This window comes from Trichoderma breve, chromosome 2, assembly GCF_028502605.1.
Source record: "Trichoderma breve strain T069 chromosome 2, whole genome shotgun sequence".
In the NCBI taxonomy this organism is placed as follows: domain Eukaryota; kingdom Fungi; phylum Ascomycota; class Sordariomycetes; order Hypocreales; family Hypocreaceae; genus Trichoderma; species Trichoderma breve.
Window position 1 is genome coordinate 3,950,137 of NC_079233.1, and position 16,208 is coordinate 3,966,344.

At 45.8% G+C, this 16,208-nt stretch overlaps 4 protein-coding genes across 4 annotated transcripts; 1 reads left to right on the forward strand and 3 right to left on the reverse strand.

The window, feature by feature from the left end:
• Positions 1-1,618: 1,618 nt before the first annotated feature.
• On the forward strand, positions 1,619-4,918 carry T069G_03411 (carbon-nitrogen hydrolase domain-containing protein; the record flags this gene model as incomplete). The annotated part of the gene is made up of 19 exons (XM_056170621.1): positions 1,619-1,678; positions 1,729-1,800; positions 1,884-2,097; positions 2,198-2,215; positions 2,275-2,463; positions 2,519-2,665; positions 2,725-3,035; positions 3,091-3,143; positions 3,208-3,248; positions 3,318-3,568; positions 3,630-3,695; positions 3,753-3,846; positions 3,901-4,140; positions 4,192-4,348; positions 4,442-4,482; positions 4,615-4,621; positions 4,675-4,706; positions 4,764-4,781; positions 4,836-4,918. 19 exons carry the CDS (start codon positions 1,619-1,621, stop codon positions 4,916-4,918), a joined length of 2,094 nt encoding a protein of 697 aa, XP_056031513.1.
• A 304-nt stretch (positions 4,919-5,222) lies between these two features.
• T069G_03412 (FAD binding domain-containing protein) lies at positions 5,223-6,794 on the reverse strand (the record flags this gene model as incomplete). The annotated part of the gene is made up of 1 exon (XM_056170622.1): positions 5,223-6,794. One exon carries the CDS (start codon positions 6,792-6,794, stop codon positions 5,223-5,225), a length of 1,572 nt encoding a protein of 523 aa, XP_056031514.1.
• Positions 6,795-11,223: 4,429 nt separating this feature from the next.
• T069G_03413 (uncharacterized protein) lies at positions 11,224-12,567 on the reverse strand (the record flags this gene model as incomplete). Its single annotated transcript, XM_056170623.1, has 2 exons — positions 11,224-12,185; positions 12,318-12,567. The coding sequence occupies 2 exons, from the start codon at positions 12,565-12,567 to the stop codon at positions 11,224-11,226; spliced, it is 1,212 nt and encodes a 403-aa protein (XP_056031515.1).
• Positions 12,568-13,872: 1,305 nt separating this feature from the next.
• On the reverse strand, positions 13,873-15,808 carry T069G_03414 (fungal specific transcription factor domain-containing protein; the record flags this gene model as incomplete). The annotated part of the gene is made up of 3 exons (XM_056170624.1): positions 13,873-14,988; positions 15,062-15,532; positions 15,593-15,808. 3 exons carry the CDS (start codon positions 15,806-15,808, stop codon positions 13,873-13,875), a joined length of 1,803 nt encoding a protein of 600 aa, XP_056031516.1.
• Between the last annotated feature and the right edge of the window lie 400 nt (positions 15,809-16,208).

Here is a 16,208-nt window from a genome sequence, read left to right on the forward strand (position 1 = left end):
TCCGGCTACGAGAGAAAGAGAGAGAGGCCATATTTCGTTTCAAATGTGATTGAGGAGACTGAGCGGCAAGTGAATGCCACCCTAAATTCATGATCATTCATCGGGTCTATAAACTTCTTTCCTGTTTTCTGTTTTAGACAATTTATAAAGTTATAAAGCTCATACTGGGTGGCACATTTTAAAAAATGGCAAAGCCATGGAACCACAAGGAGTCCAATTTCGCCTTGCTTTTAAGCTTACACTTAGCGTATCCAAGTCGATTCCCTAGCATTAGTTTCTATACTGGAGAGTATTAAGCATTGGATCACATGCGTTGATGCCAGGGCTTTATGCGCAATGGTTGTTTTAGTTTTACAGCATGGTTTATAACTTGAACTCGGGTCTCGGCTCCCTACAGAACCTTGAGATTTAGATTTGATGTTTATTGAAGCGAGCTTGGTTGGCCTATAAGAACAAAACGTAGCTTGAGAAGTTAAACCACTTATCATCATAGTAGAAAATTGTTAGCAGATGTCAACAACGCCCTTTCCTGCTCTCAAATTGCATTTCATGTCTCAGATTGGTACTGTTCGCTAGTTCTTTTTTCAGCTCGGCTGAAGCCATTCGGGGGCTGTGTAAGTGGCTTACAAAACCTCATGTAGAGCCCTATAATCACTTCAGGTTGGGTAATAGCTTAATTCCAGCATTCCAATTCTAAAAATGGCGCAAATCATTAATAATGCATTCAATCATGCCGGAGTTAAATAAGATGGTGTTTCAGAGAAGAGAGGCAAACCGTTTCGTGAAACAGTTCAAGATTGCATACGTTCTAGGGAAAGCGCTCTGTAAGCCATGTAGTTCAGCGAATCTAGCACTTGGGCTGCGGCTATTGGAGTAACTATTACTGTGCGCTCCTAAGAGTGAGTGGCCTATTCTGTCATGAGACGACGAACTCCCTAGATCGTACGTTTTATTCACTCTATCATGGCGAGACTGAATTCAATCCTCTAAATTTAATGAAAAACATTATTGGCTTAGAGAGCCACCAAACGCTGGCTGTGACTGTTATTGGCGCAAAGTCATCAGTGCGCAAGCGCTGGTGATAACCGGTACATACAGGTAGAGGCTAGGATTGAATACATTCCTGGAGCTTGATTCACCACATAGCTACATACCTATGTAGATAGTATTAACTATGCTCAAACAACATAAAGCTGCATGTTACTGCTCATCATTTGTTACATCTATTATAGCAGGGTGGTTTATTGGAGGACTCAGCAATCACCTAAAAAAAGAAACTTCCCCAAATTTGTCCACAGCATATTACTAGGTGCATGTACCTACCTGTAACTTAGGAAAAGAATAATTTATACCTTAAGCATTTATGAACGATAAGCAATAATAATGTTTACCTAGGTAATACCCATCACTGAAACTTTTTATTCACAATTGTTCACCGAATTATAGTTTCATCAACAAAATTTCCATTACAAGCCGCTCCAGCTGATTTTAGTGGACCTTTCTCAGTCCAATTTTCCTCCGAACTAGCTTCCCTTGAATGATCTTTGAGGCTGCCTGGATCACATCAGACTTGCCAACATCCTTTCTTCCAGCAAGTAGAACATCAAAATTTGTAGTTATGGGCCGACTCGTGACGGTCGCTGCCTGCGCGCTCAGGCAGTGGGCCCTTGATTTTGAGGTACTGTCTTATTCATAGGATGAGAGCGAAGCCTGGCTGACGCTTCTTAGGGGAATACCGATAGGATTATTGAGTCAACTCGCCAGGCCAAAGCTGCTGGCGCAAGGCTTCGCGTTGGACCGGTATGCCCTTTTCGCATTCGTTTCTCGAATACATCCCCTCTAAGCAGACTTTGAACGATATTCTAAGATATCTCACTCTATAGGAATTAGAGATATCGGGTTATTCTTGCAATGACCATTTTCTTGAGCCCGATCTTTACCTCCATTGTATGGAGATGCTGGCTCGAATCCTTGAAGATGAAACCTGCCACGGCATACTCCTAGATATCGGTCTTCCCGTCACCCACCGCAACGTGAACTACAACTGCAGAGTGGTCTGCCTTGATGGCAAGATTCTCTTTATCCGCCCAAAAATGCGTAAGTGCAACCGCCTCTAGCCCCCTCACATGGCCCTGCCGAGCTACGCAAGCCATATCTGGGCAGACTTGGCTACATTATGTTGCTAACATTTGATCAGATCTGGCAAATGACGGCAGTAAGTTCTCTTACATCGTGTTGGAACCATTACCAGGCTGGTCTAAACTAATAAGCTAGATTACCGAGAAATGCGGTATTTCACTCCTTGGCTCCGGCCTACGGAGTGGGAAGAGTTTCACTTACCAAAAAATCTACAAAAACTGCAAGGAAGCACACATGTGCCTTTTGGAGATTGCGTCATTAGCGCACCAGATAGCTGTTTTGGAGCTGAAACTTGCGAAGAAATGTGGTCGCCAGACGCCCCTCGTGCGTATCACACTACTGGTCTCCAACCCGAATCCATACTAACAGTATTATTTAGACATCCCGATGACCTTGGACGGTGTTGAAATAATCACCAATAGTTCTGCTAGCCATTTTAGCTTGCAGAAGCTGGATACTAGGCTAAAACTCATCGGTGAAGCTACCCGCAAGTGCGGTGGTGTTTATATGTATTCAAATGTTTCAGGTTTGTTTCTCTCTTGTACGAAACTTTCCTGTTTCCATCTCTCAAACTGATTGTTACAGGTGGCGATGGTGATAGGCTGTATTTTGACGGGTGTGCCATGATTTTCTGCAACGGCCAGTTACTTGCGCAAAGCTCTCAATTTTCGCTCAATGAGGTCGACATTGTCACTGCAACTGTTGACCTTGAAGAGGTTCGGGCCTATCGCTCGAGTATCTCCCGCGCGATGCAAGCTGCACGGAGCACTCGAAAATACTACAGGATACAGACCTCCTTCGAGCTTAGCCCTGACGAGGAAAACTTCAATCTTCGTCGCCGACCGACTTTATCCCGGGAACCGAAGTTCTTCTCGGCTGAAGAGGAAATTGCTCTGGTATAGTTCTCAATTAACTAACACCATATGTGGCCAATGACTAATTTTTGCACAGTGTACTGGTTGTTATCTTTGGGATTATATGGCAAGGAGTAACTCTGTCGGATAGTTAGTTATCCCGCTCTCATGATACTCGGGTCTCAATGTTCTCATTGACTGACGGAATTTGTAGTCTTATTCCTCTGTCAGGAGGCCTAGACTCGTGTGCAACAGGTGAGTGAAGTCAATGCAATATCTGTATGTTTCTTGTCTGCTGGGCGATTTACTAACAACTTTTCTCAGCCGTCTCTGTCTTCTCAATGTGCCGGCTCGTCATCCTTGCCATCAAGGACCAAAATCAGTCGGTCATTGCTACTGTGAAACGTTTATTCGGCGAGTCTGCTCTTCCCCAAACTCCTCAAGAATTATGTCATCGCGTCTTACACACTGTTTACATGGGAATGTCAAAGCAGAGCTCCCACGAGACACGCCAGCGTGCAAAAGACTTATCCGAAGCTACTGGAAGTTACCATATTGATCTTGATATCGACTCTGTATATCATGCGCAGAAAAACCTTGTCAAAAGCTCCCTCGGCTTGGATCCAAAGTTCAAAGTCGAAGGTGGCTCAGAAGCCGAGAACCTTCATGCTGCAGAACATTCAAGCACGCACAAGGATGGTGGTATGACACTAGGTGAACCAGGCTTGTCCATATCGTGGCTAACGCATCTCATCGCAGACTGCTTATGAATTCGCCCAAATCCTTCCAACAACCCGTCAGTTACCTGGCGGAGGCGGCCTGCTGGTCCTAGGTAGCGCCAATGTTGGCGAAGGTAGGCATAATAGCCATAACCGCTATAATGAGGTTGTGACTGACTGTGAATTAGCGCTCAGAGGTTACATGACAAAATACGATTGCTCTTCGGCAGATATTAACCCGATTGGCTCTATCGACAAAGCAGCTCTCAAGGGCTTCATTGCATGGGCCCAGGTTAAATTCGACATGCCATGTCTTAAGGATTTCCTATCTGCCATCCCTGCAGCGGGATTAGAGCCCGTGACGGAGGAATATACGCAGTCAGATGAGGCAGATATGGGAATTACCTATGCTGAATTAACTGCCTTTGGTATGGGCCCTGCAGTTTTTCCGCCTTGTGAATACTTTCTAATCCGAACAGGGCGCCTTCGTAAGGAGAGGAAGATGGGACCCTTATCAATGTGGCAACATCTCGTTCACGTCTGGGGAAAAGATCGCGACAAGGGACCGGACGATCAGAATCCCTCCCTCGAACCGGCAGAAATCGCGGAGAAAGTGAAATTCTTTTTTGTGAAATAGTACGTCATTCCTTGAGCTGCCAGTCGACGACAGGGAGAGTGGCGTTCAGCAGGCCATCTTCTGTAGACTACAGATAACTGACTGGGGAACAGCGCAATCACACGTCACAAGGCCACCACCCTCACACCGGCTTGTAAGTGCACATGAGCTCCATGGTGAACCGCATGGAGTTCTGGACGCGTTTACTACTTTTATGCTTTTCCGAATGCAGGCCTATGAACTTTTTTAACTGTACTAACTCTTTCTTTCTTCTCTTCAAAAATAGTACACTGGTACGACTTCGACTTCTCTCCCACTCATCTTGGTAAAGGCTAATCCAGTCCAGCAATGATTATTCGCCTGATGACAATCGTTTCGGTAAGCAGTACCGCTGTCCAATTGGGATTCTAATGGCCCAAAGCTAACCGGTTCTAGATCTGAGGCCATTTCTCTGTTAGTTAATGTAGGTTACTTCTATGCAGACATATGGCTGATACGAGTTCTTAGATCCCCCTTTCTGGCAGAGCTGGAGTTTCAAGAGGATAGACAGGGAGCTTGCGCGCATAGAGCAAGCACGAAAGAAGAGCTGATTGACACTATTACGAGCAGGATAGCGAGGTGTTCAGTCGCGAATCTTAAAACAGATGGTTTGTAGAAGGGGCTCCATATTGGAGGTTTGCTGGAGCTCTCGACGAAAATCACTTTAATACAGCTGTGCAAAATCGCCCGAGAGTGGACGTTGATCTTTTTACGAATGAGATTATCTATAAGTAGACCTCGAAACGCCAAGTTAAGTCATACACTTGGGCCTAGATTCACTGCCTTTACGAAACATAGATAGATATATGCATGGTTTAATTGACAAATACGTAGTTACAAAACTTGACACACCTTTTATTGCGCCTTTTCGACGGCAAAAGGATTGGCAGTGAAGATTCCATTGGGATCAGCCTTCTTCCGAATCTGCCGCAGTTTGTCGTAGGTTGCGGAGTCGTAATAATGCTGCCAGACATTTTTCATAACCCAGTCACCATAAGAACCCCAAAGAACGCGGCGATCATCTTTACTGAAGTGAGTAACTGCCCCCTTGTCGTTTTCATCTTGCCATTTCTTAGCCCCCTCGTAATTGTTTTGATGAAAGACATCCCAAGTTCCGCTAAGAGTGGCATCTCTCCAGCCATAAGCAGTACCGTTGTTTGCGTTGTTCCTGAACATGGAGTCTTTTCCGCCATAGACTTGCAATTGAGACGAGACCCACAGACCGTTGCCCTTGACAGAGAGAATCTCGTCGATACGCCCAGAGAACCAGTCGGACCAACCTGTCTTGGAGAGAGTGGTCGAGTTGGTCGTGTTGGTGCGTTTAATGTAAGGGTAGGGAAACTCTCGTCGGCTTCTGAAGAGCCACATGGATGTAATGTAGGACATGGGGGTACCCTCAGGGGTCTCTTTGTAGAATTTGAAAAGATCGTGCGTGGCGTGCTTGATGCGGTTGAAGAGATCTGGGGAGAATTTATCGGTCCCCAAATTGACCCATTGGGCGTATACAACAATGACGGCATATTTGAACTTGAATACATTGGCTATATTGTTCTTGCCATCGTGGATGTTATCTGGCAATGTCTCTTTGAGTTCGTCTTCTGAGCCGGGGAAAAGGTCCAGAAGATTTGACTCTCTACTGACGACATTGACGGTGAAGTCGTAGCTGCGCGGGAAGTTTGGGTCTTCTGCTTTCTCCACCAAGAGATCGAGGAGCTCCTTCAAGGTGTCTTGACGGTAGTGGAACGCCATCCAGAGTCCCTTGGAGCCTTGGTACTTTTTGTCATCTTGGACTTCGACTTTGAAATGCGTCAAGACTCCGATGTTGCCGGGGCTGCCGCCGAGAAGACCAAAGAACAAGTCAGGCTGCGTCTCTTTGGTCACCGTGACCACTTCGCCGTTGTGGTCCACGATTTCGAGCTCACGGATATAGTCTCCAAGAAGTCCAAAGGATCTAGCTAGCATACCGTAGCCGCCTGTCTGGACATGTCCTCCGAGATGGACCGTGGCGCATTGGCCTGTCGGCATAAAGACGCCATTTGCCAAGAGGAAGTCATAAACCTCAGCCAGAGCCCAACTGACGCTTGCTTTGATATAGACCTTGTCGTTTTCGGTATCGCGGATCAAGACAAGGTCCTTCTTCGGGTCTCGGAACGTAAGTTCCAAGTCCAACTGCATACCATTGGGCCCAGTTGAAGAAGCACCACTGTACTGATGGCCACCAGTCCTGATGGCAATTGGCTTGCCAACCTTGTTGGCATATCTAACAACACCTTGGATGTCCTCTACACATGTAGGTTGTAGAATTTCTCCAGGGTTCATGTTACGCTCTTTTCCATAGGTGGACGTGGCGTATATATCGTTTGCTTGGTCATAGGCTGCGGTTCCTGGCCTGAGCTGGCTGCCCTGAAAGGTAGGATCGGGATTCATGGTGTACTACAGACGATGAAGTTATTTTCTTGAGATGTAGATGAGATGAGTGAAGAGAAGTGATGTTTGCGCTAGAGACTGGCTCTTCACACCCTCTTATATGTGTTTGTGTATCACCTATGTTGTCATTCGGTGTACTGCTTCGCCGTGTGGTGAATCCTTCATAAGCAATCCTTCATATTCGCCTATCCATGTCTTAAAAAATTATACATTTGGAAATCCCAGCGGGCACCAATAATATCTTTTGTCCGCTGGTTTCTTGAACGCTAGGTATTTCACTATTCTTCGATTGTTGGCATAAAAAAGTTGAATTAATAAAGTTATTGTATTAATTTATGAGTATGGTCATAAACTTTAGGATGGAATGTTGGCATGTTGGTTGAGCCGCAGCCTTACGAGTGGAGGCGCGGCTCGGTGAAAGCGAAACAAGGCTATTTGCCACTTACATGAGGAGGCGTATAAAGGATGAGTGGTCAATGCTCCTACTAGGTAGCCAACATATTGATACAACGAGCCTATTGGCTGAGAAAGCCGAAGATGGCTGAGGTAATGTGTGAGACAATCTATTGGCAATATATTGACGGCATGTAAGAAATCCTTCTGCAGGGCGAAGACAAGCGGCATAGGGAGGCCAATAATGCTAACCGACTGCAGACTGGGTATGAAACGACTCGTCCTTTGTAGAAATATGTCCAAGTCGGGTTACATTTAGGGTTATATTATAGTTCAGCTATGGTGAAAGTTTTAAGAAGCAAAGAGGTGTCTAGAAGCGAAATAGATTTCGACTTGTGAAAGATTTAACCTGAGTCTTTACACGTGCCGTTTACACTTGTAGTCTTGCTATTGCCTTACAACAGCTGAAAGTTGTTTTCAAAGCTGAAATTCCTCCCTGCAGAACTGACGTCATCCAGCTATGAGAGAGTTCACAACTCGTAGAATGTATCAGCTACTAACAGAGAAGATATGCTGTTCTATTCGCCCTTACGTATTATACCCTGTATACCTTGACAGCCAGTCAATGTCATTATTATCAACATGCGAGACTTGGGCTAAGACGTTCTAGAACTGCCGACAAAGCTCACCACGGTACAGCCTTCGCTTCCTTTTCCCGATTCAATAGGACGGCTCAGCTCAGGCCTGCCATCAAGAGAAAGAAAATAATGGTTCAATGTGAGCTATCAGAAGTGCAAGGGCCACCCGACACTTTTTATCGGTTTTATTTTGCTTATTCATTTTCTCACCAAATGAGCAGCAAATGGGAATGGCCGCCCTCGCAGGCTCCGGGTTCTGGATCGAGGTCTAGCGGTCCAGCCCTCCAAGCCACTGCCGTATGGTCGCCGACTGATTAACGCCTAGAGTAAGCCATTACGTCGCACAGTATATCCATCAATTGAGAATTATTGGTTAATTACGATAACGTCTTCGCCAATGTTGCTAATTGGTAAAAGGGAAGAGTAACGAGGAAAAATCTTGCGATGATTGCGAATCAAGCTTCAACATTCTGTAATCTCATAACGGGCCATCACCTAACGTATAAATGCTAGCCTAATGATGCAAATGTATCAAGATTCTTAATATTAGTCATCGTGATCCGATAATACTGACTCGTAAATGCTTTCTAACAATAGACTCTGTAAATGAAGAGATAACTGAAGCTTTCTGTCTATATGAATAGTCTACTTGTGTTATACAAGAGCATGAATAATACTTTATATATAGAGTCTGGACTCTAAGGGACAGATGTCGGCTACCCACGGTGCTCTTGGAAAAGCTCGAGAGTCTTGGGCCCTTGGCTGGCCATTCACCTACTGGTCACTGTGGTATGTATCACAGGCTGGGCTGGCGTATCGTTTACTGTAACCATGAAGACGGCTCTTCGCGTTTGGCTTTATGATGAAAGCACTCTGGTAACAGTAGGTGCTGTGAATTTATTATTGGGTATTTATTTTACATTATCGCATATATTCCAACGCAAGCTTCACGCGACGAGCACCATAATATACGTGAAGCATAATTGCAGGGTTCTAAATGAATTCTAACTACAATGCTGTCCTTACATTGCAATCAAGTTACTATTATTACTTGGATTTTACATCCTGTCCCGTATAGATAATTTGTCATTGCCATCTTTGGTGTCCATCATGAGAACTTTTTAGCGGCGCATGAAAAAAAACAGTTGCCCGTAAATGCAGATGCGGCCGTTTTCTTCAATGTTCAACTCAAAAAGAGCGACAAACGTCGCAGTGTGGGGTTGGTCAAGTTGGTTAACTACTACAAAGAACAGAATTCTGTAAACCTGAAGTTGGAGTCACAAGATGCAGCTTTACTGACCCTCTTGATTATACATATAGCCCACCTAAGGGTAGGTATAAAAAATCGGACTTACTACCTTCAAAGAAATAAATCAGTGCTTATAATATTTTGGTCTATTATGATAGGTGGGCGGCTGTTGGTGCGCGCCGAAAGCCAAATTTTCCTTGATCGAAATTATGATGGAACTGAAAAATGTCCGATGCCGCGTCCCCGCCAATGTGCACACAGATCTAGTCTAGTTCTATCACCTCAACATTATCATTGACAAATTGCCTGACCTGCTGCGGCCAGAACGTTGGATAGCAGCCTTTGCCTCTAAGTACCACCATTTCCAGCCTTTCCAGCTGCCTGCCACAATCATCGAGCAAGCTCTCTATCCAATGTGATTTTGCAAAGAGTTCCTCGCTCGCTTCATCTTCGTCGTCTTGGGAACTGGAATCCGCGCTAGAGATAATGATATTGGGCTCAATTGCTCTGTTGGAGGCGTCGTTGAATGAGGAGCAGTCAATATACAAAATTTTCAGCTCTCTCGTCCGCAAAAGGGCTTTTTTAGTGAACTCTGCGCCTCTGAGATCGAACCTGTCTTCGTTACGGAGTTGAAGGCGAATCTTCTGGACGCAAGCCCAGTCAAGACGGCCTTTTACTGCAAGTTGGAGCCGGAAATTCCAAGGCGAGTAGAAGGTCATGGCCACCTCCCGCAGCCGCCTCACACAACGCATTTCCGACAATATTTTCTGGCAGCTAGCTTCAAGCGGTATGCTGTCGCCTTTGAATGGTTGTTCTTCATTGAGAAACATGTGTTCGGGCTGGTTCGTTTCGACTCCATCTGTGATGGCATCGACATCAAGGTACTGCTGGTAGATAAGGTCACGGATCTCCCTCGGGAGGCGAGTAAAAAAGAGAGAGCCGGCTTGGTCCAGGCATTCGGACTGAAAATTCGAGTGTTGTGATAACATGTCCGGGGTCAGGTATGTCAAGTTTAAGATGATGCGAGTAGTATGACCAGCAGTATAATTTGGTTTTGATGAAGAGGAGGGGTAGTCTTATGACGCTCTGATTATACTGTAATACTCGGAGTTGGATTAAGGGGGTAGTCTGCCTTGTCTGCTCCACAACCCACCTAGGCTCTAATCCTCTAATCATGGGTGCCTGGCCCTCATAACTCTCTTGCTATATTTACAGGGGTATCCCGGCAAGCGGGGGACAGAAAACCCGAGACTGAGAAGATTACGAACACACGCGCCTTCAATAATACGCTTATAAACCCTAACTCTTAAGCATCTACTTTGGAGTACTATATCTATATATCTCTAGTAACTGCTATTATATCTATATATATCTAGTAACTGCTATTATATCTATGTTTCTCTAGTAACTGCTACTATATCTATATTTCTCTAGCAACTACTACTATATCTATATTTCTCTAGTAACTACTACTATATCTATATTTCTCTAGTAACTACTACTACTTAGAATTAGGTGCCTTTATTGCTAAATGTATGCACTTATTCATTTTGCGGTCTCGCTTTTTCTGACCTTTGCTTGCCCGGGAGGCCTGCTGCTCGTGCCACTGCCTTTGTCTCATTCTCATGTCTGTTAGCCCCTCTGCTGCATAACGCTCGGCCGAGGCCATCTTTAGTTCCAACTCTGTTTTGGTAGTTATATATGTAGGTAGGCCGAGAAGCTGCCTGAAGATTGCTTGGGCATAGAGTTGCATAGTGTACATGTTGGTTGTAATGCCAAGCCGAAAACGCTTCCGCCGGCAAAATTGTCGCCATTCGACAGCCCGAGGCTCAGTTTAATGTGACAATTCTTGGTACTAGCGAACCTGTTGACGCGCAACTGTAGGCCAAGTGCATTGGTAGGCACAGGTATCTCATAAATAATAGTACTTAATATCAGCTCAGCAACTGATTATATTCTCAAGGCCTAGCATTCATGCGAGAGAAACAAGCTGCTGAGACACTGACCCCAGGCTCAGTACTAACATTAGATTGGCTTCGTGAAATGGAGCAGGTCAATTCAAAAAACAATAAAATGGTCTTATTACCCTACTCAATTACATTATATCTCAACCTCTGCTATCACTCCTCGTGCACGGCGATCAACTAGCCTACAAACGTTCCTGCAACCGAGCTTGCAACCGAGCTTGCAACCGTTGCGATCGACGCCGAATCGGCGATGGTAGAACCATAGCCTCAGTACACGATCTTCGTTTCGAGGACGGGCTTTTCTGAGAGTCTAAGTTTGTATTTTTCTGTGAGCTGGCTGGTTGGCTAGGAAGACGGGGTTTTCGTGCGCCCCTTTTAGATATCCTTGCTTTAGTGAAATTCTTTGGTCTTCCTCGAGCTGGTTGTTGAGCAGCGTTTTGATCCGAGACACCGGCTTGTTTCGATCTCTTGAGGAGGCGTCCGTTTTCTTCGTCCTCAGCTTCCTCATCCTCAGCTTGTTTTCTTTTCTTGTTGGACGGAAACTTGGTTTGGCCACAGTCTTTAGCTGTACGTTGTTGCTTGGTCTCAGCCTCGATTAAACTTAACTGCTCAAGGATCCATCGCGTCAAGACACGCTGGTGGCAAAAAAAGGGTTCCTTGCTGCGATACGGGTAAGTATCTCGGATGAAAATGTCTACCCGCCGTTGTAGGGCCCCAAAGTTATCTTCTGGTTCGGCTAGAGGCCTTCCGAAAGCATCAAATCTCGACGAATCCACAACCAAGAATTTATCCCAGGCATTGATGTAATCTTGTTCCAACCTCATTAACAAAGCAGCGAGCCTGTCTCTCTCAAAGTATTCGAAGTTAAGATACTCAACCCATGTTGTCCAGGTATCTTGTTGACGCGGGTCAGCTTCCAATCGAAACTCCCGAGTGAAGTTGTGAGATGCCAGACGTTTCTTGACTGCTTCTTGGTATGCTTGAAAACTTCCGCCAGGGACTTCGCAATACTTTGGAGTCGACTCCCACATTCGTGCAGTTGACTCGTCATACTCGGGACCCGATTCTGGATAGCGTTCTCGCAAGCCTTGGTGCCTGTGTGCCTCTAGGTACTGGGGGAACCCATAGTCTCCAGTCTCGGCCTCTGTTCCTCGGTTATCCACCTGCCATTTAATGAAGTCCCATCAGCGATCTGCTTGTACGGCAAAAAACTTGGGTACTTCATCGCTGGACCATGAGTATGGGCCACTCAACCATGGGAGTTTCTTTCGCTCACTCTCAGTCAGCGACGCAATGTCGAGAGCCACAGGCCTACCACCATAATGAAGGAGTTCCTCGAGACGCAGCAATTCCATATTTCTGTCATCAGACGATGAAGGAGACAAGGTAGAATTGGTGTTTCTATCGCGCGACCCCCGTCGGGTGTATTTACGAGGGGTATTCGGGCCTTCAGCAACGTCGAGTAAGCGTTTTGTGAGCGTATCGATGTCGAGGGTAGGCTCAGTCGTTTTCGCTAGCTGTCTCATGGCAGCTCTACTCAAGATTAGAAGATAAGACCATATATAAACAAACTCGGCCTCCCCCAAAAATTTCCATACCTCAACCTTTCGAAAAGCAATTGTCGTCGGGACTCTCCCATCAGGTGGAGATCTGACGCGCTTGAAATATCATATCCGCCCTCTGGGCGTTCGCAACGCTTTAAGAATTCAGTAAGCTGTCCATCATCAAGGGAGAGTAAATCCTCTGGTGTACGTAGGGGTCTCATCCCTAACTGACGATGTGGCTGGCATTGTGCTTGGACGCGTCGGAAAATGTGAGATGGCTGGCGTAACGGTCAGAACTGGGAAGATGGTTGGGATGCACTGGACATTAAATATGTACTTTGGGTAAAGGGAGAAAAGCAAACACCCGACGTTACACAGTCCAATGCAGGAGCTGCAAGGAAGCATCCACGTTTTAGCTAGTCTTGTGTGGCCAACAAGACCTAAAAAAACAAAGATGTATTCAATGTTCTCTTTGTTGGATAAGGTCAAAGAAAATTCTAGTGTTTGTTCTCGTGACATGTTTTGAATCATCTTTGACCCTTTTCAATTCTCTTTTACTCAATTATTTTCTTTGTGCTAGCCCAGCAGCACAGTTTCAGATACTGCTTCTTGCAGCACAATAATAGGACGATATATATGCATATATTGGAAGCTTACATGAGAAAACTTGAGGGCATGGCCTCTTCTTTTATCGGATCCAGCTTCATTAGAATCAGCGTTTTACTATACTACGCCATAGGACCTGGTCTTTTTTAGATACCCGTCAGCAAGAAAGGGATACTTAATAGAAGGTCCCTATAGTTATACCCCCCGTGTACCTACTGCGCGCCTTCTAGCTTGTACCCCTTATAATCAAGAATAATTCACCATCAGTCGCCAGCTGGCAGCCCGGGCACCCAGCTCCCAAGCCAGGTTAGAGGGGTGCTTACTTCGCTCTTCGGAGGAAGTAGTGCGGGTGTTTTTTTTTGGCAGAGGTCGCAGCTTCGAATCGTGTCAATATATCCTTTTTTTTATTATCTCTTCTCAGCATCAACCACCTAATTTTTGCACACTCTCTCTTCTTTTCGGAACATTTTATCTTTAAGATTACCTACGGTTGTATCACTAAGCAAATGCCTTCCTTGCGACACGCTCTTGGCAAAATCCCATGTTGTTCTACGTCGAGTAACATCCATATGTTAACTATAGCTGATGGCACTAAGACCATCTGCTTATAAGTATGGTAAGAAAGATACTCTTTAGTGTAAACTAATATATATATATATAACACATGTCTTGAGAACTTATTTACGAAAAAGATTCAACGGGGCTATCACCTTGCGATCCCCTTGGTAGGGTTGTCCAGTCTAGCCACTCCCCTTTGTCAATGTCAAACTCAAGACTGTCAGCCCCAACAATGTTTCCAAAGAGGAACGATGGCAGGCCATTATTCTCTGAAGCACCTTCATGTAAGGTAAGAGCAGAACTGCCTTCAGTATTGGCTCTATTTTCTCTCGGGTTTGTTCGTTGATGCTTCGCCCTTATTGAAAGAGCCTTGGCTTTGAGAGCGGTGAGGACCGCCGACTTGGATCCAAACCCGATTGTAGACTTGTCACACAGTACCTCAGAGAAGTGAATATCCAAAGCTCTCCATGCCCGGTCCACGCTCGGGCCTTCGGGTTTAACACAGAGATGCCACAAGACGTACATGGTGATGTGATATTGTGGATAAGCCCTCCTTGCCCAAGAGAACTGCTTTAGCAAGCCATCATCATTGAACAATCTTGGTTCTAAGAGTTCCAATGCCTCTACGAGATTCTCTTCTGTTGCAAATTCGTCGCTCTTCATAGTATGCCGCAGAAATGACCATTGCAGTCTTGTAGTAAAGTTGAGTTTTCGGACGAGGAATCGAGAGCAGAGCAGCGTCATGCGGTGTTGTGGTATCACTGGATTGCAGTTCTGCAGATACCCCTCTATGTGCGCACTCAAATCGTCGATGACTTTTATTCTTATATCCTCGGTGGGAGGGGACGAAAGCGACGAAGTTGCGGCGATATCGGCCAGCTTGTGGATGGACTTTGCAAGTTCGATGTTGATGAGGGAGAACGTCATGGCTGTCCAGCTATTTTTGGGCTTGGGAAGCTCCTTCATATCTGGAGAGAGATCCACATCGTCAACATTGAGCGGCAAGCTTACATTTGAACCCAACAACTGTCCACTGGTGTTCTCGAGGCCGTAGTCTTCTCCCGAGCGGCTGTCGCGGCTAAGTAGGTGCCACCATAGTCGACGTCGCATTTCAGACTGGAAAGGAGGAAGCCCCAGTCGTAGCCCATCTCGATGTAACCCTAGAGATTGGGCTATGCGTATTGTGAGGCCGTTTAGAATCCATATCCCCTTACCACGATTATGAACGCGAAGGCCAGACTATGCAACAGTTAGTACCGCATCATTCGTCGGGTAGAGAAGCAGAAAATAGAGAAAGAATTATAATAAGTACCAGATATATAACCAACGCCAGAAGCCCCGTTAGCGTTGGGCGATCCAAAAAATCACCATGCGCAAATGCCTGTTCCAAGCCGGTTTTAAAAGTGTTCAGAGCGTCATCTTTATCTTGACCTAGGAATAACCGAGCCTCAACGTCTTCGAAAGAGACTGCAGATGCGAAGTAAATGGCAAAGCAAAAAGCAAGATCATGAAAAGACGCGCTAGCTGGATCGTGAATGACCGAATAAATCTTCACCCTGTCAGTGGGAAGGTGAAGAAGTTTGATCAACCCAGAACAGCCATCCACATTTTCTACGTAGTTGTTCCACAGTCTCACAGCCAAAGGCTGGGTCGGATGGAAGGTGTGCGGTTCCTGCAAGAGAGACACGGACGAAAGTATTCCTGCAGGGTTGAATGGTGAGGTAGCGGGCTGATGTGGTGTTCCTGTGTGCGAAGTTGAAAGAACGGACTCTATATCTCGCTCCTGTGAAAGGCAATTAGGGACGAAAGTCTGACATTCCTTGAACATCGTATGGAGACTTACCTCTTCTATAACTCTGGATAGCATAACTTCGTTGAAGTATTGGCTTGACGATCCCTTTTCAACAAGTACATCATCGTTTCTAAGTCGTACTGGCTGCGCCGAAGACGAGCTGCTGGAGTTTTTGGAAACACTTATCCCCAACGCCGATGAATCCCTACTGTTGGCTTTGGCCAGGGCCTTCTCTAGGCTTGAGATGCGAGAAGCCATGTCCGCCATAATGGTATGTTTTGCCCGCCGTATGCGCCGTGGCGGGTAGGCGCATGGCTTACCGGCTTGCGTGCAAGGTGTGCATGGTTCTTGTTTGTCGCATCGGATCTTTCTGCGATTGCAGGTCTATTCTTGGGAACATGCAGAGTCAGATACGACGACCGCGAGACAAGATAATTTCATGATCGAATCGCAGTTCATCGAAGAATCTGGGAGAATTCACGGGCTGCAGAAAGGGTCAAGACTTACATAACATGAGCGGGAGAGTGGGCGGCTACTCTGAGAGCGTGCGGCCGTCTCTGGTTCGGCTTCGGAGATTGTGTCGAAAATAAACTCCATGCCTCTTAGTTCGGAATTCATTTTCCTTAGCAGTAAGATATCACGAGTCGGGAAATGAAGGTCCGAACTG